The sequence below is a fragment of the Microtus ochrogaster genome, unplaced genomic scaffold, assembly GCF_000317375.1.
Source record: "Microtus ochrogaster isolate Prairie Vole_2 unplaced genomic scaffold, MicOch1.0 UNK7, whole genome shotgun sequence".
Classification (NCBI taxonomy): domain Eukaryota; kingdom Metazoa; phylum Chordata; class Mammalia; order Rodentia; family Cricetidae; genus Microtus; species Microtus ochrogaster.
Genome location: NW_004949105.1, coordinates 7,520,663 through 7,545,283, shown reverse-complemented (window position 1 = coordinate 7,545,283; position 24,621 = coordinate 7,520,663). Strand labels below are relative to the sequence as shown.

The 24,621-nt window shown below is 43.5% G+C and overlaps 1 protein-coding gene across 4 annotated transcripts in view; it reads left to right on the top strand.

The window, feature by feature from the left end:
- Myo16 (myosin XVI) overlaps positions 1-24,621 on the top strand; it is a 474,821-nt gene that overhangs the window by 228,627 nt on the left and 221,573 nt on the right. For all 4 annotated transcript variants that reach the window (XM_026788802.1, XM_026788803.1, XM_026788804.1 and 1 more), the window contains exons 8-13: positions 867-942; positions 4,286-4,439; positions 9,297-9,447; positions 16,639-16,749; positions 20,914-20,979; positions 23,326-23,453. In XM_026788802.1, the coding sequence (XP_026644603.1) occupies positions 867-942; positions 4,286-4,439; positions 9,297-9,447; positions 16,639-16,749; positions 20,914-20,979; positions 23,326-23,453 (686 nt within the window). The remainder of the gene's footprint in view (positions 1-866; positions 943-4,285; positions 4,440-9,296; positions 9,448-16,638; positions 16,750-20,913; positions 20,980-23,325; positions 23,454-24,621) is intronic.

The following is a 24,621-nucleotide window of genomic DNA, read 5'->3' as shown; positions in this document are numbered from 1 at the left end:
ACACACACACACACACACACACACACACACACACACACACACACATCAATAAAAAATAAAAGTGGAAAAACAGCTTTTGTTTAATGAATGCCTTTTTAGTATTATGTAATCTATAGATACTTTTCACATATTTTATATATTTGCTCCTGCATTAATTAATCACTCACTAGTAATCGTGGCACTAGGAACTGAGCCTATCTCAACCATGCTGAGCAAATACTCCGCCACTGAGGCACATCCCTGCCTCTGACTCTTCTGTCTTATGGATGTAAGGATGCTTCCCTGTCTGTGCATTACAACTGTTGGTTTGTAATGTCATGTGCAGCGTGATGACTGATGTTTGGTGTCAGTGAGCCAAGATGTGGCCGGTTGGCTAAAGCGAATAAGGACTGGAACCAAACAGCCAATCATAAGTGATCTCTCAACAAAGCATCATCGAAGGGACTGTATATGTATCAAATGTCCTATTCAGACCCTCAGAAGTTCAACCCCACTACTAAATATTTTCCCTAATATTTAAATTCCAAAGTAGTTTGATTGCATGTGTATTCAGAGAAGGACCTGGGGAACGCCAGAAAGAATATTATCCTCGGTCTCCTGCCATGTCAGGTGCCTTGCAAGAGCAGCAACCATGGACGCTGGGTGATTCCTGATCAGTTGATGCCTTGGGTGTTTACTGATGATCTTCAGTGCCCTAGATATTTGTTGATGGTCCACAGCAACCTGGATATTTAGTGATGGTCCTTAGCCCTGGGTATTTGCTGATGGAAGCATCCTTGGTATTTGTTAATGTGTTCTCAGTATCCTGTGTACTTATTGATGGATCCTGCATGGTAGTTCTAATTAAAATTGTCTTTCTGCTGCAGACAGCTCTGGTGAAACTCCTTCTGTCACACCAGGCAGACCCCCACCTTGTGAACTGCAATGGGGAAAAGCCATCAGGTAAGTTGAAGCATGCTGGGAGCTTCTTTATCTTTTGACATGGACACTGTTCATCCATCACTGGGGCAGCAGGAAATAAGAGCGGACATTCAGACACCACAGCTCCAGCAGGGTTCACTTCCTCTGTGTTGTGGGAGGGTGATAGCAGTAGGCGAAGCCAGGCTGCCGTCACCTTCCTTTTACATAACTTTTACCCTGTGAACCCCACACTACTGTCACTCCAAAATCTATTTGATTGTTGTTTAACTTGTTACTTTATTGCTAGCTATTCACTTATTCTAATACTTATTACAGTAATGATTTTGTCTGTGAATATTTAGACTTAAACAAAAATCAATAGCCTGATGCTCACTTTGATTCACAAACTCTTGACTTGTTATTTCAGAAGTGTGAACACTTCTGAAGATTTCTATAATCCCTACTGTCACTAATATGTTCCTATATCTAACGCTCTTAGTTTTGTAGTTTTTAAAATTCAACTACTGCTAATCATTAATTTTATCATTATTGATAACTGTACCATATTCATGGGAGAATTCAAAATAACAGAGAAATGTCCAGCATCAGAAAAATATAAGAAAGTTTAGTGGTAAAAAATAGTCTTTAAAACAAAATATTTTTTTTTCCCTTTTAGCTGGGCCCTTTCAAAATTAAATACCCTTCACGTTTCCATTCTCCTTCTAATCACTTCTAGGAGTGAGTGTAAACCGGGGTGAGGGACTTACTCTCTTCCATATTTTATTGGCATTAAATCCCATTGCTTGTTGTTGATTGCTCTGTTGTATATCTGCCAAAATAAACCAAAGGTCTAACAACATGTGGGGGCGTTGCTTGGTAGCCTTCAGCTTTAGGGTTAAGCTAATGTTGATGAGGGTCTAATCATCTTAGCATGAACTGAAACTGGTTTTAGTTAATTTAGGCCTTTAAAACTAATCACAAGAACTAAAAGGATAGCAGGTGTATGGTGTCTACTTGTAACCCCAGAGCTGGAGGCTGAAACTTGGGACAGCTGTGAGCCTAGGGCCAACCTGGGCCGTGCGTTGAATACACAGCAAGACCCTGTCTTCAAGAAAATCAAATAAAACGAAACAATAACAAAAAAAATGAAAAGACAAAAAAGTGTAACTTTTTTTGGTTTGTGTCTTGTCTGTTGGTCCTATCAGGAGATTTCATGACCAAATGCCCACTCTCAGCATCTTCATCACATAAAGGAGATAAGACTGAGCCTTGATCTCAGGGCTGCCCATCCTACCATCCTTCTGTTTTTCTCATTGTAGGTCGAGTGTCAAGTCTTACACAACCAATTCCCAATGGCAGTAGGTTCTCAAGGGCCCAATGAATGATCCTACTTCTGGCCTAGCTCTAACCCCAGCCCCTTCCACGCAGTCATAAAGACTCAGCTTGCTTTCTCCATGTGGTCCATGCAAAGTCTACTATCTTCCCAGTTCCTTGTTTATAGAATCTTTGCAATGAGAGAGACACAGCACTGGGCTCGCCATAGACTCTCAATAAATGTGTGTTCATTAAATAAAGGTGTCCTTTACTTAATGCACTTGACTCATCTGGAAAAAGAATCAGCCAGGTAAATACAACGCCATATCAAAGACGCCAATGGGGCACTCTTGTGGTGGCTGTGAAAGCCACCGTGAATGCCATGTTAAATTCTTTGTGTTTTCCCATGGCATGAATTTGGGAGAGCCACAGTAAACAATGGCCGTGGTAGTCTGTCATTCAGTTTATAGGTACACTAGAGATGCAGTTTCTGAAAGAGGTGGCCAAGTCTCTTCTCCCTTCCCACACCTATCCTTCCATTGTTGTAATAAGAGCGGCGGGGCTGCATCCCCAGCACCCCGGCCGCCTGCTAGCTTATGCCCGAAATAACAACACACAAACTATATTCATTTAAACACTGCTTGGCCCATTTCTACCTAGCCTCTTCTAGGCTAACTCTCACACCTGGACTAGCCCATTTCTAATAATCTGCTGTAGCCCACGAGGTGGCTTACCAGGGAGCTTCTAGCCTACGTCCATCCTGGGTCGGAGCTTCATCGTGTGTGTCTGCCTGGGAGCAGGGAGCATGGCGTCCCTCTGAGGCGCCTGCCCCTGAGAGGAGAGCTGTCGAGTCTTAACTCACTTCCTCTTCCTCCCAGCATTCTGTTCTGTTTACTCCTCCCACCTATGTTTTTAACCTATGAGGGCCAAGCAGTTTCTTTATTGCTTAACCAATGAAATCAACAGACTGATATATGACACTCCCACATCATTCCATCCTAGGCCTGTCATGACAGGATACTGTCAATCACATCATCCCCTATTGGCTAAGTCCCTTGGACAAGCCCATAAAGCCACATGCCTCTAATGTATAGGCAGAGATGGCCACCAGGCTTAGTGAGGATGGGGGAGCGGCTGCCTCTGCTGGGCTCTCAGCTGGTGTGACTGCAAACCCTTTTCCAAGATCACCAGGTCTCACTGGCAGTTATTGCTGCTTATACATTTGAATGATGGCTATCTGTACTGCATGTACTGCATGGTGACTAAAGACCCACCATGACCTACACTTCCAACAAAACCCGAGAAGGTCTTGACAAGCTGCCGGAAGCACCGGGGGTAGCTAGAGTTTGTCTCCACTCCCGGTGGAGTGAGCACACATATCTTTTCGAGCTCAGCTTCCCTGTGACCTTTCATTTACCCATCCCCATCCTCTGTATAGTCTCTTTATATTTAATAATTTCATGTGTAATTAAATGCATCCCTAACAGGTGGCAGGACAGTCTTGAACAATATCAGGGCTGAGATTTTTTTTCTCAACCCTAAACGTTTGCTGTCTCTTGATCGACTTGGTGTGTTGTTTGACCCATCCCCAATTCACGCACTTTTGCGTTACTGAATGTTAGAGGAGGTCACTTGTTGGTTCCGGCTGCTCAGCCCTGAAATAATCACACAGAAACTATATTAATGAAATCACTCCTTGGCCCATTAGCTCTAACTTCTTATTGGCTAACTCTTACCTCTTAATTTAACCCATTTCTAGTAATCTGTGTATCACCACGTGGCTGTGGCTTCTCATTATGATTCCAACCTGTGTCTGTCTCTGGCAGTGCTACATGGTGTCTCCCTTGCTCCTGCCTTCTTTCTCCCAGCATTCAGTTTAGTTTTCCTCACCTACCTAACTATAGGTCCAACGCAGTTTCTTTATTCATTAATGGTATTCACAGCATACAGAGGGAAATCCCATATCAACTGAGAGGAAATGCTGCTCTGTTCCTCACTGCCTGTGTCTGACATCCTCACCATGTCTCTAGACGTCACTGCCCATGCCTGACATGCTCACTGTGTCTTGTAGATGTTGCTGCCTCTGAGTTTATTGAGGAAATGCTGCTTAAAGCTGAAATTGCCTGGGAAGAAAAGATGAAAGAGTCTCCATCTGTTCCTAGCTTAGTACAGGAGGAACTGTACGATGAGATCCTTCACGACTTCCCACATCTCTCCAATAAGCTGTAAGTGCTTTCATCCTGTTGGGTTGCAGTAGCTGGATGGTCCTTTGAAGGCCAGCTGCTTCCGCCTCTCCTATCTACTCCCCCACCATTGCATAGACAGAAGTGTCTGGCTCTCAACCCAGTGTTGGAAATATTGCAGCTCTTTGTCAGCATATTTACCAAAAAGGAGTCAATGGCCAACGATGAGTTCAGCATTCCTAAAGAAATTGGTGGCCTCAGAAGACATCACTGCAAAATTGAACTGTTATATGCCAGTCGCTTTGACAGCAAAGATAGTGTACTAATCCTTCTTCTAGATTTCAGCTAAACTTAATGTAAGCTTTCCAGTTATTATAATGGTTGACTGTCCTGAAGTAGCAAATGCAAATATGCCTTATTTTTCTCCTAAACATAAATGCAATAAACCCACACTATCCAAAGAAAAAAGTAATGCTTAAAAATGTTGGGTGCGGCAGAGTGAAAATTGCCATTGCATTCGAGGTCTGAAAAATTAATAAACAGTGTGTCTGATAAGAGGCAGCTCACTCTAACTAGTTTACTGGGGGACAAGTGTCCTTTGGACTCATGATGTGATCACCATTTTCTCTTTGACTGCATTGTTTCTTAGCAGCATACAAGCAGGCATGAAGGACCCTGGATAGAGAAAGCAGAAAGCATCCTGACAGTCACATGACTGGAGAGAGAGGCCAATGAAATGGACTTTGCATGGATACAGGGTTTCCTGAGAGGATGGGAGTGTGGTGACAGTCAAGACTGGTGGCTGTGACAGTAACCGATTCAGTCTACCTTAGCGTTGTGTAATGCCTTTCAAATATATGGACAGCAAATCATAAACAAGGTTTATAATGGATATCATCGGGATAGAGGAAGGGATCATGGGGCCCTGAACAATTAAGAACTCATGGAATATGGAGGAGGAACAGTCATTGCCCTCAGTGATGGACCAAAGAGTGAGCTCGCCCAGGCTCCAATGGACAGGTCTGGACCGATGGTCATACAGAGAATCCTAGGAAAATCAGGGAGTCACGCAACATGGATGTGGGAAGGGGGTTGTGCAGGGAAGGCGGGACACGACAAGCACGGAGGAGAATAGAAGAAGGTTTGTGAGGCAGGAGCGAAATGCCCTAAGGACATGTATGAAAATGTCTAGGAACAGAATTAGTCAATAACAAAAAGATTTTCAAAAGTATGAACAAGATTATGTGGAGAAGGCAAACACGCTCTTTTGCTATCTATAGCTTCTTTAGTGCTTTGTTTTATATTAAAGATGAAACAATATGCATTTCTAATTGGTGCCTTCATGATTTTTTTACATTATTGACTAAACAATGGATTGATCTGGGTATGAACCGAATAATCAATGGCTTGTTTTGTTCTACATGATTAAAATGTAGTTTAATTCCATTTTCTTCCCCTTGCATTGCCTTGACTGTGGGAGAAACTGGTAAATAGATGGGCTGGGGTGCAGTTGCCATCTGAGAGCTTTTCATATTTTTTTTGTAATTTTTGGTTGTAACATATTTTATCTGGTCATTTTTACCGTAGGGTTATGAATAACTATAACAAGAAGCAAATTTGTATGACCTGACTGGCCTTGCACAAAGCTGCTTTTATTATCCTTGCTTTATTATTAGCCTCGGGGAGGGCTTTTCCTAGCAAACACAGCATTTCAGTTTTTTTTTCTTCCCATTCTCGTTGGTAAATTTCTTCTACCAATATTTCTTTTTTGCACTCAAAGTAAATCTTTCTTGTTGAAGAAAAATTAGAAAGTAGGGAAAGCCACCACACCTTAGCCTTGCAGAAAAGCAGCGCCAGGGTGGACAAGCCGGCTGCAAAGGCTTCAGCCAGGGCTGAGCTGGTGGGGAGAGAGGAGCTCTGCTCTGCTCTACCGGAAGCTCGTGTTTCATGATGCCAGGAAGGAGGATGCTCAGGGTGTGACAGGGACAGGATGTAGATATGATGGCAACCCGGTGAGACCCTGCCATTATTCCCAAAGTCTTCCTGATTATACGTTCCCTTCCCCATCAAGGTTAATATGCCAATCATTTATATTTCTATACTGACTAACAGTCAGTGATTGTGTCAAATTCAAAGATGTAATGACAATAGGCGCATAACATGGGTTGTGCTGACATAGATGCAAGAAGTCATTTGGGGACTTTTGGTTGTGAAAGCTTTAGAAAACTAATGAAAGAAATCAGAAAGATCAGAACGGACCAGTTGAGAGTTCTTCAGAATGACAAAATCGGCACGGCTAGTGTGCAATCCTCTTCATATCCAGTCGTCAGTTACACACATTCATCAAAGTCCCTACAGGCATTTCTGTGAAAATTGACAGAGATTCTAGGTTTCACACGAAAATGCTCAGGGCATTGAATACCCTCCCCCAAAAGGTTTTTATTTATTTTTTTTTTAAGGCAAACAAAGTTGAATGTCTCGTGTGAGTTAGTAGTGAGGCTTCCTGAGACAGGGCATCCATCAAGTCAGCTCAGTACTGTATCAATGCAAACCCCGGAGAAGCCTGAAATAGACTCACACACCCATGCCAATTGATGTCTAACCAGCGGATCTAGCTAATTAGTTGAGGAAAGACAGGCTTTTTTTCTCAAAAGGGGTGCTGAAACACTCAGGCAGCTGTAAAGGAAGACCCTGAGCTATGATTCCTGGAGAGCCATGTAAACAGGAAGGCACACCCAGGGGACCACAGAGCTAAATATTCCAGAATAAAACCTAAGGAGTGAACCTTGTTAATCTTGGGCTGGGAGGACAATTATTAGATAAAACATAAGAAAGGAAACCCGAAGAGGAAAAAAAATATACCTCAGTATGGAAAGAAACTGATGAGAATGTATGGAGGGAGAAAAATCCTCAATGTTCATCTGAGAATTTGTATTCAGATGTAGAATGTATATTATCTTAAAACAAAGAGCCCCCCCCCAGCACAAATGATCAAAGAGACACTACAAAAGGGCTAAAATAGCCAGGTCTTTTCTGAGACAGAATAAAGCTGGAAGTGTTTCACTCCTGGTTTCTAACTGTGCTACAAACCTGCTTAATCAGTTTGAAACTGGGGTGGAAACAGAAGCCAGACGGAATAAAGAGCAGAAACAGCTGCGGTCAGCTGGGCCTTCACAGGGACACACAGCAGGGACACAGCGGCCTCCCTGTGACTACCTGCGTGCCCAAGGCTGAACAGGTTCTTCACGCTACACTTGTAGAGAAACCAAGTAGAAGCTAACGAAGGGGTGGCATGGTGGTGAGAGCGCTCGAGACCCCACAGGGAGAACAAGGAAAGGCTCTTTAACAGGAATCTTCAGATAGGACACAAACTAATAGATGCAATTTTTAAAATATCTAATAAAAGATTTGGCACTGTGAACCTTATAAGTGATAAAGGATAAATAACCGAAATGCATGAGAAATTTATAGAACTCTATAGCAAATAACAACAAAACAAAAATAATAAAACATGCAATTTTTAAAAATAGGCCAAAGCCTTTGATATTTCCCAGGAAGATATATACCAGCCAAGAGTCTTTAGGGAAGTATGTAGCACCACTGACCTCAGATGAATGCAAGTCAGAACTGCAGAGAGATAAGCCCGTACACGTGTGAGGAGAGCCGCATTGGAAGAGACAAGAGGCAGTTCTGGGCAATGTAGGGGAAGGAGACTTGGTTCAGGCTTGGTTATAGAAAACTGTAGAAATTGCTCAGAAAGTTCAAATTCACCTGCCTTGTAATGCAGGAACCCCACTCCCTGGTCTAAACCTGAAAGTTGAGACCCTGAGGACCCATCTAGACCCTGTGTTCATATCTGTGTTTGTAAATGGAGGTTTCTCTGTCCCTCCCTGTCGCACAGTCACTTCTAAATAATCACTCAGAGTCTTGATATTTATTAAAAGCTACTTGGCCTATAGTTCAGGCTTATTACTAACTAGCTCTTACACATAAATTAACCCATTTCTATTAATCTATGTATTGCCACATGGGCATGACTTTTACACATACACATACACACACACACACACACACACCATTGTACTGTATACCTACAAATGAATCAGTTTTACTCCATATGAGGTAGATAAACTTGAAGTTTAACAGAATAATTTCAAACAGCTTTAACTAGAATTATTACCACTCCTACACGTCACATGACACAACTGTTTGCACACATTCCCCTGATAACAGGGATGTGCATTTCTGCTTGAGTGCTACGGGAAGGGGGATTGTAGTAAAGTGTCACATTGCAAATTATTTTGTGGTGAACATTATGAATTCATGGCTTTCTCTCGTCAGTGGACCTTAGAATGAAAGATGATGAAGTACCTTTTGTTTATTTCTCTGCCTTGTTTGAGCTGTTTGGAAGATACATACATTTTTTTCTGCCTGTAATATGGCAGCCCTTAACAATTTTTTTTTAATTCTACTACTTATATTTCAATAAAAACTCAAAATATTGCCCATGGTTCTATACGTTAAATCCTATGCCCATTGTATTTTAATCATGATTTTAATTTTCTTCTTCTGTTTACAAATCCCTTTTTACATTTAAATGCAGTGCCTAGTTCAATTGTGCATGTAGGCTTTTAAATTTCCTATTGATCTTTTTATTACAGTTTAATGTATCTTGGTAAACATTTTCTTTTGGAGTTGAAATGTGTGGAATTTTTTTTTTTTCAGAAGTGAAGCTGAATGAGAGGTGAGATGAAGGGAAACCTTTATCTGTTTCCTGCAGCCTAAAGAACATGTTTTTCATCTGAGTAAACATGCCCCCTGTGGTCTAGTCCCCGTAGCTTCTGATTGATACAGCAATGTTAGAAGAAAACTAATTGTGGTATTGATTGTGTCTTGTAGCAGTCCCCTGGTGCTACCAATCGCCAAGCAAGACAGTCTGCTGGAGAAAGACATTATGTTCAAAGATACAACAAGGGGTCTGTGCAAGCAGGAGTCTCAGGACGGGCCCCCTGAGAACAGCCTGGCAAGCAGCCACAGCAGGCCAGAGCAGGTAACCACCGGGCTTCCTTGGGTATTCTGTCAGGTCATGCTCAAAACCTTCTGTGGTCAAAACCTACCATGCTCAAAGCCGATATCTGCTGTCTTCCGTTCGAAGATGAATTAGTGAACACATAGGCTAGAGTTCTGTTTAAAATTCCCATCAGTGTGGCTATTGTAGTGGTCATTAATAAATACAGCTGCTTTTAGCTTTAGAGAAGTTTGAGTTTTGCAGTCAGTTATTGGCCTATATCTTATTCTTGCAAATGTTCAGGTGTCTTTAATTATTAAGTAGAATTTTTTTCTTTTTTCCAATTATCCAAATGCACATAAATAAGTCAAAGGGGTGCTAAGAGACATTTGTTTTGTTTTGTTTTTCGAGACAGGGTTTTGTCCTGGAACTAGCTCTGTAGACCAGGCTGGTCTCGAACTCACAGAGATCCACCTGCCTCTGCCTCCCGAGTGCTGGGATTAAAGGTGTGCGCCACCACCGCCCGGCGAGACATTTGTTTTTAAAAGTAGCTATGGTATTGCAATGAGTGTGTGTATGTGTGTATGTGGTGTGTGTGCATGCACGCATGTGCATGTGCCTGTGAACGTGTGTGTATGTAGTCACTTAAGACTCAATGCCCAATTTAGAGTGGATTGCTTTGGTGTCTTGGAGTGTTCTAAGCTTGAGAAATATAAATTAATATGTTTTCTTCTTTCATCATGACAGAAATAAGAGATTTTCCTGTGTTTGGTGCTTTGTGAATGGCAGGACTGCTCTTACTCTTGTTCCTATCTTGGTGTCTTTAATTCAGACTCCTGTCCTTTGTTCAGTTTCCAAACACCCTCCACTCTAGCCTCAGTTTTCTTACTGTAACGAGGTTCCTGACAAAGGCAACTTAGTAGACACAAGAGTTTATTTCAGCTCCCGGTTCCAAGTATCAGTTATACTTTTCAGAGAAGTCAAGGCAGGAACTTAGACGGCTAGTCACCACGTCACACCACAGTCAAACAAAGAGTAGACATCATTACTGCTTGCTCTCAGCTAACTTCCCTGTCTCTTAAACTGTTCAGGACATTTCCTGCCTAGGGCATGTCGCCGACCACAACAGACTCGGTCTTTATACTTCAATTAATAATTAAGACACTCCCCTGAAGACATTTCTACAGACCAGCCTGATCTAGATAATTCCTTGTTAACTCTCTTTGCTGGTAATTCTATGTTGTGTCTCGTAGAGAGTTAAAACTAACTAGGGTGCCCTCTTCTCAGGATTAAACCTTAGTTTAAATTGCTTTAGCTAAATCAAAGAACCAAAAAAAATGTTTGGGAGGAGGCCGTTATTTTGAAGTATTTTTTAACTGGCTCACAGAGTATGTAGAAGCTGAGATCAGTTAGAGTTACCACTAATGAAGCTTACTCACAGAATCATTATGATGCCATTAGAATCCTCACGTGCCCGGTAGTTAGTGATTATATGTGAGTTATTCTATGCTACCATTAATTTGTCTTCAAGCTATTAAATATCTGTCTTGGCCTGGCAGTAGTATAATAATAAATTCTTATTTAATTAAAGAAGTACAAACTTGGACTATTTTTTCATGTAAATGCTGAGGTTTGAGTCTCTGTGGAGACAAAATTACTCTGTCTAGCAAATTAATAGAGTTAAGTGACCATTTAGCATGCAGTTCCTAGAAGACATAAAGCAGTCTTCAAAGCTAAGATGATTTTTACATCCCCACGGCAGCATGTGGGACCTTGTAAGGCAGTTTTTGTGTCCTTGCTGCCATCTCCTAGGTATCCTTCATACTCTAATGGTTTTCCACACCTTGCCTTTTAGGAGGCCATGGTGGGGATTTGGGTTTAACTGACCTGGAGTGCTTACTAAACCCATTAGTGTGCACTCCATTAGTGTGCCTCCTGCAAGACAGATCACAGCAATGAGCAATGAGCCACTGGATGGTTCTCCATGGAAGAGGCTGTGCTACATAGCTGGCTGGGTCCTGCAGTCACATGCTGTAGGAGAGCCTTGGAAGGAAGACTTTTCAAATCGACAAAGTACACAGTAACAGTTTAGAAACAAGCATGGAATGTGGAACATTTGTGAAACTTAAAACCACTTAGCATCTCTTCTTCTGGGTTCTTGTAAAATGTAGCTTTACCAAATTGTAACTGTGCAAGTGGATACTTAGTGGCATCTGCAGTTTCCACAAAAGGCATAGAACAATCTCTGTGTGTGTGTGTGTGTGTGTGTGTGTGTGTGTGTGTGTGTGTGTGTGTGTGAAGTTTCTGTAAAGGATTCGCGCCTTTGAAAGCTTAGAAGTGAGCACCAGAGCCCTCTTCTGCTGACTTTGGACTCTTGATGACTACAAAGAGCCACCTGTCCCCTGGACTCCGATGCCATCATGTTAGTCACCCTGTGTTACCGTAAGCAGGCCAGACAGCTCACTGCTTCTCCTGTCGGTCTAGTACTTCCTGTGCGCATGTGCCACTGGGGATGAGAATGGGGGACTCTATCTGGATGCAGGGAAGAGCTCACGTGGGCTTTCTGTCACTATCAGTCATGCTTTCTCAACCTGCAGTAGAAACTGGCATGAGCATCTTAGCCTTGTCGTTGGGTATAAGAGAAGTTTTATTGCCTTGATGGAAAGTATGCCTCTTAATTTTTCTTTTTTTAATGAATGTTTGGGGGGATTAAAAAATGTATACTAACGTGCATCTAATTTTGTCCTTATTTTTTTAATTGTTCAACATTCTTGTAATCATCCACATGCATTCACACACATGTCTGACTATACATTTATCCACATAACCACATTCATAGTTCTGGATGTATCTATACCATACTTGGGGGGATGCTCGCAAAGACATTTAAAATGATAGGGGCTGGAGAAATAGCCCAGCTGTTCATAGCACTCGCTGCTTCTGCAGAGGACCTAGGCTCTGTTTGCAGCACCCACATCAAGTGGCTCACAGCCATCTGCAACTCCAGCTCCAGGAGGGTCCAGTGACCTCTTCTGACCTCCACAGGCACCTGCATCCATGGTAAAGGTTTCATTTCACATCTTTCCCCATGTAAGGACTTTTTCTTTTTAGAAAAATATATACTTTTCCATTTTTACTTTTTCTGGATTCCTCTTATATCCAAGGATAAAAATCAAAGTCTATGAGTTTAGAATGCAAATAATAATAATATAAAGACAAAAAAAAAAACTTCAGTGTTACTACAAAACCTTCAGTTTTTTTAATTTAATCCTACATGCCAGTCCTTCTTCTTCACTGTGTCCTTGTGAGGGTTTCTATTACTGCAGTGAAACACCATGCCCAAAAGCAACCTGGGGAGGAAAGGGTTTATTCGGCTTATACTTCTACATCACTATTCACCACTGAAGGAAGTCAATCAAAGCTAGAGCCTGAAGGCAGGAGCTGATGCAGAGGCCTTGGAGGGGTGCTGCTTCCTGGCTTGCTCCTCATGACTTGCTCAGCCTGCTTTCCTTTAGAACCCAGGAACCAACCCAGAGATGGCACCACTCACAATGGGCTGAACCCTCCCCCATCAATCACTAATTAAAAAAATGGTGCACAGGCTTGCCTACAGCCTGATGCTGTGGAGGCATTTTCCCTTTTGAGGTTCCCTCCTCTCTGATGACTTCTAGCTGATGTCAAGTTGATGTAAAACTAACCAGCACCTTATGCCAGCCTTGTCCCCTCCCTGGACTCCCTTTGTGACCCTCCTGTGACTTTGGTAATTACTAAGTGGGCTTGGCACTTCCACCTTTTACCTTCACCAGCTGCCAACAGGACACTTTAACAAAGTGAAGTCAATCTTGTCATCCAGCCATTTAGGACCCTGGGCAGCTTTGCAGGTGCCTTGGCACTATGTAGCCATTCTTGGGGTCTTCCGAGACCGCTCCTCCAGCACACCAGCTGCCCTTGCTGCCTCTTACAGACACTAGCATCCTCAAGGGCTTCCCACATGAAATCCTGGTTCTCTCTTCCATCCACACTCGTCCTTCCAAATGATTCCCAGTTTTACCTGAGCACAGCCCTAAAGGAGACCAGTCTAAATGACCGTGGAGCAAACTTTCTCAGAGATCTGCTTTCTTCTGTGTGTGCTTTCTGCACCTGTGATTTTTTATTTATGTCTTTGCTTCTCCCTCCAGTAAACTCGAGAACACACTGAGATGAAAGATAGTATAATCTATCTATCTATCTATCTATCTATCTATCTATCTATCTATCTATCTATCTATCTATCTTTGTATCTGTGAACACAAAGCCTGTCAGAGAGTAGATAAGCTAGAAACATTGTGAACTACTACCACATCTCTTCCTGGAGCCAGTAGTCACCATCCCAGGCTGGGCTGCCTCCCTTCCCTCGCTGTTTGTTGAACAGCACTAACCAGCCCAACTCCTAAACTACCAACTCTGATAGTTAATCTTTGTTATAAACTGAATGGGATTGGAAATCACCTAGGAGACACACCTCAGGGTGTGTCTGTGAGGGTGTTTGGAGAGGTTTAGCTGGGGAGAGAAGCTCCACCTTGAACAGGAGTGGCTTCAGCTGAATAAGAGTTGTTGCACCTAGAAGGGCTACAGCTAAGCTCTGGCTCCCCCCTTCTCTCTCCTGGATGACACTACAAACCAAGCTGCTCTCACTTGCACAATCTTCCTGCCAGCAGTGATTGCCTTTCCCTGCCCTCTGAGCCCAAATTCTTCTAAATCACCTTCTGTCGGGTATTTGTTTAGAATGACAAGGAAAATAACTCACCGCCAACTGTGTGGCTTTAGAGAAATCACCTCTTCCTGTTCTCAGCCTGAAATCCTGCTGGATATCTTATGAGAACCCTCTGCCTTCACCCCCTCCCTAGCGGGGTCTCAGCACTCTGGCCTGCCTTTGACGAGAATAGGTTATATCCACTTCTCTGGGTCCTTCTGCTCCCTCATGTTTCCCATTAGTCTTTCCATCTGATGACCCCTCCCTGTTCCCTAATCTTCAACCCTGCCAAGTATTTGAATTGAGCCTGTCTCTGCCCTGCCCTAGCAGGTCTCACCACAGTGTTCCCTGTTCCTGCTCTCCTTTTCCCAAATAAGTCCTAGCAAACCTTCAGCTCTCTCAGCCTTTAGCAACAGACCAGCTGGTAAGGTCAACACTTGCCCACCAGCCTCCTTCCAGGGTATCCCTCAGGAAAGTTTGTCAGAGTGGCCTTTGACATGAGCCCCCTTGAGGTGTGTAACTTAGCACACCGATGCTACACCTCAGCCTCAGAGCTAACACTAGGCCAAGTTCTCTGCCCAAGTTGAGTGTGTGAGTCTTAGAGACAGGTGGCTGGTGGTCGGAAATTTAGAGGCCAGGCATATGGTACAGATTGGTTCTGAATGAGTAAATATGCTTCTGTTAGAATATTGTGTTTTCGTGTAGGGAAATGGATTGGTGTCCAATGTCCAAGCACCCTTAGTCATGGTGTCTTCTTAGGGAGTTATGTAACACTCTGCCCTCCTGAGCTTTGAGATGCCCAGGACAGAGTCTCTCCTCCTGCTGTCCATGTACTTGGGCAAGATGCAGCCTGAGAGACATGAGAGAAAGATTTAATCTTGTTATGTATTCTCTAGCTTTGGGAAAATAGTTCTAAATTTAGTGGCTTAAGATGAGTAATGATTTTTACTCTGTAGATACGCACCTGATAAGCAGTGATAATTATATTTAAATTATTCAACTAAGGAACACATAGTAAATAATACAGATATGAAATTCAAGGAGACCCAGGGCTGCAGAAAAGGCACAGAAAGCACAAACACGTTTGCTTTCGTCTAAGGTTTCCTGTGTTCGTTCCCAGCTCCCAGGGCCCCTCACAGATTTTCCTTCTGTCACTGCCCACGCTTGACATGAGAAAGTCAAAGCTGCTCTGTCCTATGCATCGTGTCTACTGTAAGCATGTTTTGTGCCTATTAGACTAAGCATACGTACGTCTCACTTGGAGATCACGGATTTTCACCTAATTAAAAGACCACATTCTTCTAGATTTATTTGAAATATTTATTTTGAAATAACTTGTTTGAGATAATCATTGAAATGTTGCTCGGTTTGAAAGGTAGAAGGTGCCATTTTTCTTCCTGACAGTTACCTAATCTCACAGATACCTTAGTCTTAAAGTTAATGCAAAACAGAATAAAAATCACAAGCCCCAAATCTGGGGTCTACCCTGAAGACTTGACCCTGTCCTGTAAGAAGGCAGAAGCTGAGCCCCTTGCCTTTCTATGCCCCAAACAGTCTCATGGGATTAGCTTTGGAAGCTACAAATACTTGAATTCATCAGCTAAGCTCTTTAAGGACTTGGAACAAACAGATCTGACTTAAAGTTTTGGGAGCACAAGATGCCATGTAGTGTGTGTGTGTGTGTGTGTGTGTGTGTGTGTGTGTGTGTGTGTGTGTGTGTGAGCGCGCGCGTGCACGTACACACGTATGTCACTTATAGATGTGTAGTACAAATTCTTATCTGAATAATTTTGTCTTCCTTGAACCATTGTTAATCCCAGGATGGGAAGAGAAAGACCACTGACCCAAATCATCATGGCCAAATTACATCAGGCAAGCAGCTAATTAAAGCAAGCTTTTTAATTCATGTACACAGGCTGTACATGAGAGATCAGCGCTGGATGTGAGAAAGACGAGGCTGTTACAGCTCAGGGGTAGGGGGTTTCCAAATGGGGAATTTGGCAGGCAAAGTAGGCAGGGTTACAGAAGCAGAACCTAAGCATGACAAGTTAGTCTCTCCTGAAACACAGACATGGCTGCAAGGGGGGCATAGCAAGGCAGTTATAGTCATAACTAGATCGTCATAGGTGGTCTTATAGCTTATTGAAACAAAGGTAGTGTTGCATAATGGCTATAAACAACTTTTAAAACAAAGACCCGATTGCCATTCCTGGAACAGAGTACAGAACCATTCGTAGTTAATGTAGGTGGGGCAGAGCCCAATCCTTGAGAAACAGGTTTAATCATAAACAGGAATGAACCTAGTTTGTCTTTACTATAAAATGACTTTAGAGCCTAAGATGGAGGCAGACTGGTTCTTCACCCTCCTACCTTTGAACAATGCGGTTGTACTCATGCGGTCTCAGGAGTTTGAGGGGTTTTGAAATTGGAACATGCACCTGTGAAGAACTAATCAGAAAGTGACTAAAGCTGACCAGCTCGGCCATTGCTCCATCCCACAGGTCCAGCTCATGCCTCCAGCTCCCAGCGATGACCTGGCCACACTCAGTGAGCTTAATGACAGCAGCCTGCTGTATGAAATCCAGAAGCGCTTTGGGAATGACCAGATCCATGTGAGTACCCACAGAACTGCGATGCACAGCTGTGTCCCACTGACTTCGGGAGCCCCTCTGGCTCTGGTGATGATTCTCTGTCACGTTCAGCACAGTTCCAAATTTCAGAGTTAAATGTAAGCCGGTACTCTGCAGGAAGGCTGTGTGTTCAAAGGGCTAACAGAGGCACCTATTAGCCTGTTAGATCAGATGCCGGTCAGCTCTCCCAGCATCCTTCAGTACTCCGGGCATTTTTCATCCTGCACCCTACCCTCAATCTTTCCCTCCCAGGAACTGGACTCCCCTTCTCTCCCCGTAAGTCTCAGTCATTTTGGCTTTACAGTTCTCTTGGCTTTCTGGTCCTACCTGCTTCTCCTGGGCTCCCATGGTGTACTTCTGCCCCTCTTTCCTTTCATGGTCTGGATGTCGTCTGCTGGTCATGTTCAGGCTGGACTCTTCCCTCTCCCCACTTTCTTTCCTACATCTACAGTAAAAATCTTCTCTAGACTTGAGGAGTAGTCATGTTCTCCTCCTGTTTCATTTGTCCCTTCACTGTGCACTCTCCTGTTGTCCTGACGGAGCAGGAGGTCTCTCCAGGGCCAGCAAGATCTGTAGCTGAGCTGCCTGTCTGATCTCAGCCTGCCTCTGAGAGACTTTTGCTTTTCCACTCAGGGAAAGGAAAAGGAGAGGCTCTAGCACGGTCAGTGGTTAGTGCAGCCTCTAGCTGCCCAGTGGTCAGCTGATTGATAGCTCCCAGTCCTCAGGAAGTATCTCTCTGTGCAGTAAACTTGTGTGCAAGATTTTTGTATTCCTTACCAGGAATACAAATACTATTTAAATGGAGAAGGAATTAAAAGTGGTTCTTACTTTTTTCTGTATGTTACTTTTTCTAGTACTGGGAACAGTGTAGACGACCTGTACATAGTCTCACAATCCACCTCCTCCTCCCTCCTCCCCGCTCCCACTTGCTGGTTGATTTTGTTCTCTGCCCCGCGCTGCTGAGCCCAGGACAATTCAGTCAGAATGCCCGGGGAGATCTCTGATTATGCAGGAATCTCTCACATTCACTGATAACACCCATTTAGTCCTAATCTACTGAGAATCTGATTAAGTCATTTTCATGTAAATGCAAAGACTGAGATTTCCCTACAAGCAACGAATTTTCAGACAGGTCCTGATTAACCCGTGAAGCTACAACACAGCCTAGCAAGGCTTCAGAACACTGCCTGCCACACAAAATATACTTGAAATCAAGCCTGTGCATCACAGTAGTTGGAACTGCCATTAGCATAAGTGGTTACACCTGAGTGTGATTGTGTCGGGCTCTGTTACTCCCTGGAGCTTTTGGGAAGTATTTCTTATTTTCATTTTTTTAAAAAACTTGTTTCATTTTTGTAGTACCAAGGACTATAAATATAGGGCCTTATGCATTCTAGGCAAGTTCTGTACCATTGATCTACATCCCTGGTCATTTCCTCACTCTTTAGCTTGAGAAAGATCTTGATAATTGTCCAGACTGACTGGAACTCAACAGCTTAGGATGGACTTGACAGTATAATCCTCCTGCCTCCGCCTCTGGAGGGCTTTATACCACCAAATCCGTGGAAAGACCGGATTGGTTTTGTTCCTTAATTCCTTCCTACTTGTGCAGTTGCTTTGTGTCTTAAGTATCTATTCACCCCATCCACACTATAGTCCACACCAGCGGGTTCTTGCTTGGATCCTGAGTGTGTAACATTCAGTCAGACGTTAGGTTGGGGAATTTCCACAAGTCTGCCACAGTGGGAAGTTCCCGAACCTTCAAACAGAATGGCTTGCTGGTGATGAGGCATGAGCTTGCCAGAAAATGCACAGAACAAGAACAACACTTGTCTGGAATAATGATTGTCCACTGTACCAGAGAGACCAGAACACACATCAGGTCCTTCATGGACTGCAGAGAAGCCAGACAGTGGTAGTCTCTGAATAGAAACTAATGGGGCTGGAGGCTCACAGGGAAACAGCCTGCAAAGTCAATGCAGAAACCCCTGGTACTTCTGGCTCGCCCAGAAAAGACAGTGCTAGACAAACCAGAGCAAGGAAACCCTGACAGCCGTAGGGTCTCTCATGACCCATCTCCCCACCTTCTGCCTATGCAATTTCTGCTCAGGGGGCCCCAGGTCAGGTGGCGGGACCTCCCCAAGGAGCACTTCAGTGGGAGGTCAAAAGGCGCAGAGCACCCTGTCCTAGCCTCACCGACTAAAGGCTCGCACATGGCACCTGGGGTTGTGCTTTAGGGTGCCTGCTAGGTGCTGGAAGGGAATATCCAGAGCAATGAGAAAGTGACCCCTTAGGACAGAGCCCTGAGGGGCGCACGTGTCCACAGCTGAGAAAACCCTTTGCTGCAGAGCAGTGGCCATGGTCCACTTTCTCAGAGTGCCCTCTTCAGTTCTGACGGTTTATATAGCGTCACCTTTGATGACTTTATCATAATGTCGGATCATATTTCTGTTGATCCCATTTTGCCTATTTCAACATACATATTCAAGGAGGATCTCAAGTTCCTGTAAGAATTATCCCAATACGAAACTCTCTCACAGCGGAGTGTGGATTTGGGGTGCCCAGTCTTGATCCTGAATAACAGATGATAGATCTGCATCGAGAAACACTTGCTGACTTTAAAAATCTTAATCTCGATGGTGGCACACACCTTTAATCCCAGCACTCGGGAGGCAGAGGCAGGCGGATCTCTGTGAGTTCGAGACCAGCCTGGTCTACAGAGCTAGTTCCAGGACAGGCTCCAAAGCCACAGAGAAACCCTGTCTCAAAAAACCAAAAAAAAAAAAAAAAAAAAATCTTAATCTCGCCGACACTGCAAGCAGTTTCCATTTATTCTCCAGCGCTAACACCTAAGCTGCCTTAGCTGGTTCCCAGTGTTCAGTGAGACACTGCGTCCGGAGCTTCCCACCTTCACCCCTCTCACTCACATCCTCTAGGTTCAAACAGCCGTTCTGTGTTTAACTTAGAGGGTAAGCCTCTATCTCTAGCAATGCTATCTGAGTGAATCAGTGGTCAGAGCAGTAATTATGTCAATTTCTCTTCTGCTTATTCCAATAAACAAAACTGGGAAATCTCTGCTTGTCCTGGGGAGCCCCAGTTCCCTCTTCACGCTCTTTGTTTCAGACACTTGGCGGTAGATTTATTTTTTTATTTTTTTATTTTTTATTTTTTTTTTTTTTTGTGGTTTTTCGAGACAGGGTTTCTCTGTGGTTTTGGAGCCTGTCCTGGAACTAGCTCTTGTAGACCAGGCTGGTCTCGAACTCACAGAGATCCGCCTGCCTCTGCCTCCCGAGTGCTGGGATTAAAGGCGTGCGCCACCACCGCCTGGCAGATTTATTTATTATGGATGCACAGAACTGCTGTCTCTTCCCTGAGTGCTGTGTCAGTTTCTCGTTATGAAATACCTACCTTTCAGTCCCCAGTGTTGCTGCCCAAGCTACATCTCTGTGGGGTGGTGCTGTATAGCCAGCTTTTCTGTTTCTGTTTAAAAGAATAAAGAAAGATATACATTTAACAACAGCAAGAGAAAAACTGGCTGTACAGCCAGCCAAATTGTCCTGGCCTTCCTTTCAGTGACATTTTTCTCTGAAGTAGCAATGTCCACCATTTTCACCCAGTTCGGCAGCTTTGTCTTTTAGCTGCAGTATTTGGACCATTTATGTTTGTTGTCATTGCAGACACATATGTACTTAAATCTGCATTTATAATATCTAGTCCATTTATTCCTAAGCCTTTATATCTCATTACTTCAACTTTGTTAATAAAATGTTTGATTTTTGAACTTTACGAACACTTTGTCTTATTTTTATTCTATAGTAGCATAAAATTAACTACCCCATTTTCCTCTTGCTGTGAGCTTGTTTCTTTTACTTCTATACTGTTTATCCAGACTGATTTTCACAAAATCCCTTTGCAATAAATTCTTAGAATCTAACCATTCACTACTTGTGTTTCATGGAACAAACCTAAATTCTTCATTTAATTTGTATATGAATCCTATATTTTTTTGAAGAATGTTTGGGTCAAATAAAATATTAGAATATGACTTTTATTGATTCATCATGTTTCCCACAATGGTTTCCAAATTATATAATTTTAAATGATTCTCTCCATGTGATTCATGAACTGTTTGCATCTTTTTGACAGACTTTTATCGGGGACATCTTCTTGCTTGTTAACCCATTCAAAGAACTCCCAGTTTACTCCACTATGGTGAGTATAACACCCCAAATACCATTTTAGAGTGGCATTCATGGGGCATACACATTTGTATTCGGTGACATAAAAACTAAAGGAATAGCAAAATCAAAACAAAATTTCTTAGACTTGTTCTCCCTTGAATTAGCATGATGGTTTCATTAATGTATTCTGAGGCAACTTGGGAAATCAAAGTTACTTTACCAAGGTGTCTTTTACATGTAAATAGTAACTGTTCTAATGATGCTTACCAGACAGAATAAACAATATGGTATCTTTCCCTGCATCCTTGGCTGATTTGCCATCATTTGGTTTAGACCCCCCGCCCCCATCTCAACACCTGGTTTCCTGCTGAGGTTCTCTCAAGTTAGAGGAGTGGAGATGGGAAGTGAGATGAGCTCAGGGAGTTCCCCAAAGTCACTGGGCACTGTCACCATGAGACCGCTCAACACAGAGATGAGCTCAGGGAGTCCCCAAAGTCACTGGGCACTGTCACCATGAGACAGCTCAACACAGAGATGAATTGCTGTGCAGAGTCATCCTAGCTCACCTGAAATCACAGTGTGATTTACAGTTGTGATGGGCAAAACTATGTGAGTAGCTCCCTGGATTTTATGCATCTCCATACCTGCTTCAACTGTAAAACAGGACCCGCAAGCATCAGGTGCCTGACAAAGAGGAGCTGTGGAATAAATGTACATTCCTGACATCCATAGTGAGGTGAAGAGAGAGTAATGGAAGGGATGAAGGAGGGAGGGAAAGAGGAAGAGAGGGAGGGAGGTAGAGAGGGAGGGAAAGAAACAGAAGGAGGGAGAGAAAAAGCATTCTTCCTGGTCCAGAAGGAATTGCACAATTCCTACAGACATGGCTCTTGAAAGCAGGGCAGATGCTCTCCACCGCCTTCTCCCTCCTCACCAAGGACCAAGGTGTGCCACTCCATAGAACTCTCATCCTGTCCAGCCCTGCCTCAGACTCACCAGTGAGCACCTGCAGGTCCACAGAAGCTTGACACACAGAGGGCAGAGCCACAACCATTCTGAGCTCCTTCCAAGGTTGGCTCATACTTGCCAGGCACCTGCTGCTTATGGGTCCTGTTTTACAGTTGAAGCAGGTGTGGAGATGCATAAAATCCAGGGAGCTACTCGCATGGTTTTTACCCTTCACTACTGTAAATCACACTGTGATTTCAGGTTAGCTAGAATGACTTTGCACAGCAATTTATCTGTGTTGAATGATCTCATGGTGACACTGCCCAGTCACTTTGGGAAACTCCCAGTGCACGGAGTTCATTCACAGATGATTATTGACTGGCATTTACTTCATAGATGGCTAGTGATTGGTGTTTAGTTCATGGATGTCCATTGACTGATGTGTGGCTCATGGTTGGCTCGTGACTGGAGTTTAGTTTATGGCTGACTATTGATTGGTTCATGGATGGCTATTGATTGGTATTTACTTCATGGTTGGCCATTGACTGGTGTTTAGCTCATGGTTGGCCATTGACTGGTGTTTAGTTCACAGATGGCTGTTGACCTGTATTTAGTTTATGGTTGGCTATTGACTGGTGTTTATTTCGTGGATGGCTATTGATGAGTGCCAGGGAAAGGCTTGGCACTATTTCCACCCTTTGCTGTTGAGTCATGCTTCTACAATGTCTGTTGTAGTGATTTATACACACTATACTCCATATGCCTGGTAAATGCACACTGGTGATCAACTCATTTCTTAATAGCAATGTCCCCTTTGAGGCCACCATGCAGATCCAGGAGCCAGGCATGAATAGTATTATAACAATGTCTTAAGTACAGAAGCTGTGGTCTTTTGTGCTGTCCTGCAAGGTGCCTGACATGTCTTCATGACTCTGTACTGTTCCTATTAGGGAGTTTACACTTAGAAGAAAACAAAAGTCCCCAGAGCACTGAAAATACTAGCAGTGACTCCCTGTGGCAGCCATAGGTCACTGAAATTAAGGCAATTATGTTGCTGTATCTCTGAGAATTGTTAAATTAATTCCTATGCTTACAATCCTAATGATTTTAAAGTGTTGGCACCAAATATTGGGGGAATTGTATATAATGTGAAATGTCACAGTTTAAGTTTGTTTAATGGATAGCTACTAGACTGAAATTTTGTGAGGTGATTTTCTTTGAGTCATCAGAATAGTTTAAGACTCATGGACCAAGAAACAAAGTTAAAATCTAAACCTCCAAGTTGTCACTATTGGGCTGATTGTACAGGTGTTCTCTGGATTCCCCAGGATCTGTAGACCCAGAAACATGTTTCAGTTTCAAGATTTCTTCAGCTGAGTGCTGTGCAGGGCAGAAGTAGCTGGGTCTTCCATCTTTGGTCTGCTGTCCACAGGTGTCCCAGCTGTACCTAAGCCCCACGGGCCAGCGCAGCCCCTCACTCCCGCCTCACCTCTTCTCCTGCGCAGAGCGGGCCTTCCACAGGCTGTTCCAGGAACGAAGGCCGCAGAACATCATCCTCAGGTGAGCCAGCCCTTTGCCACGGCCAGATCCCAGGACCGGGGCATGTTCCATTTCCCCACTCACGGTGTCTGCAGTCCGTCTTGTTAGAAGGGACAGACAGATTTCTTCTAGAAGTCACCCGAGGTATAGCAGAGCCCATAGGAACCAGTAACCTGAAACATACTTCATCTCGAAGATTTAAAACAGCAACACAGCCAATCTGCTTTCAAAGAGACAAACATGGAGAAAGAAAAGCTTGCCATGTTACTGGACCTAAGACACTGGTTTACATAAGGTCCTACACTTCAAATTGTAGCCTTATTTATTCATAAGACAGGGTTTTCCCAGCCAGCTTCTAGTATTCACCCCTGCTGCCATTCCACCCTGTATGCCTCGGGAGGTGGCTTTCTTGGAAAAGGAAAGCAGTTTTTTAAACCACAGAAAGACAGTTTAGCTTGGAATAAAACTCTTCAAGTGAGATGAGAGGGAAGAGCCACAAGGACTGACATGTGATCACTCTTAGAGATTCAAGAAATGGTTAAGGATTAAAATCAGACTTGAACTGCTGTCTCTGGAGAGTAGTGTGGGCAGTATTGTTGTTATTGTCCGTGCCTCTGTTTCTCTCACAGTGCCCATGCTCAAACGTATTCTTAAACACATTCTTAATAAACTCAACTTGCTTCCGTAAACAGGATGGAGGGGTAGAGAGCGGGCTCTGGGGGCTTTGCTGAGAGGGAGCTCTCTGCTCCCTGTAGGAGTCCCATGGATAGACCTGTCTAAATCTGGTTCACCCCAAATTCTACATTCATTTGCTTATGGTAACCCCCTCCCTCAAACTCCTCACTAACATACCCTCACTCATGTCTCCTTAGGACATATTTTAAGGCTAATAATGCCTAATATTACGAGAGGAAAAAAACCCTCACTTCTTCATTTATGTTAAACAGCAGCCTCCCAAGTCTATGTAGATAAGACTGGATCTTCGCTGACAAGACACAGGGGTGACATAGTCACTCTGCCCTTCCTTTAAAGATGTGCACTGTGACAAGGTCCCCATGTGGAGCAGGGTGACAAGGGAGAAGGCTTCAGCCTTTTCTACCCCACGTTCAAGTTGGCTCAGCCGAAGTTGAGTGTTGACTGTATTTCTCTTGTGCCACAAAAGTGGCATAGACAGATGGTAACCCAGATT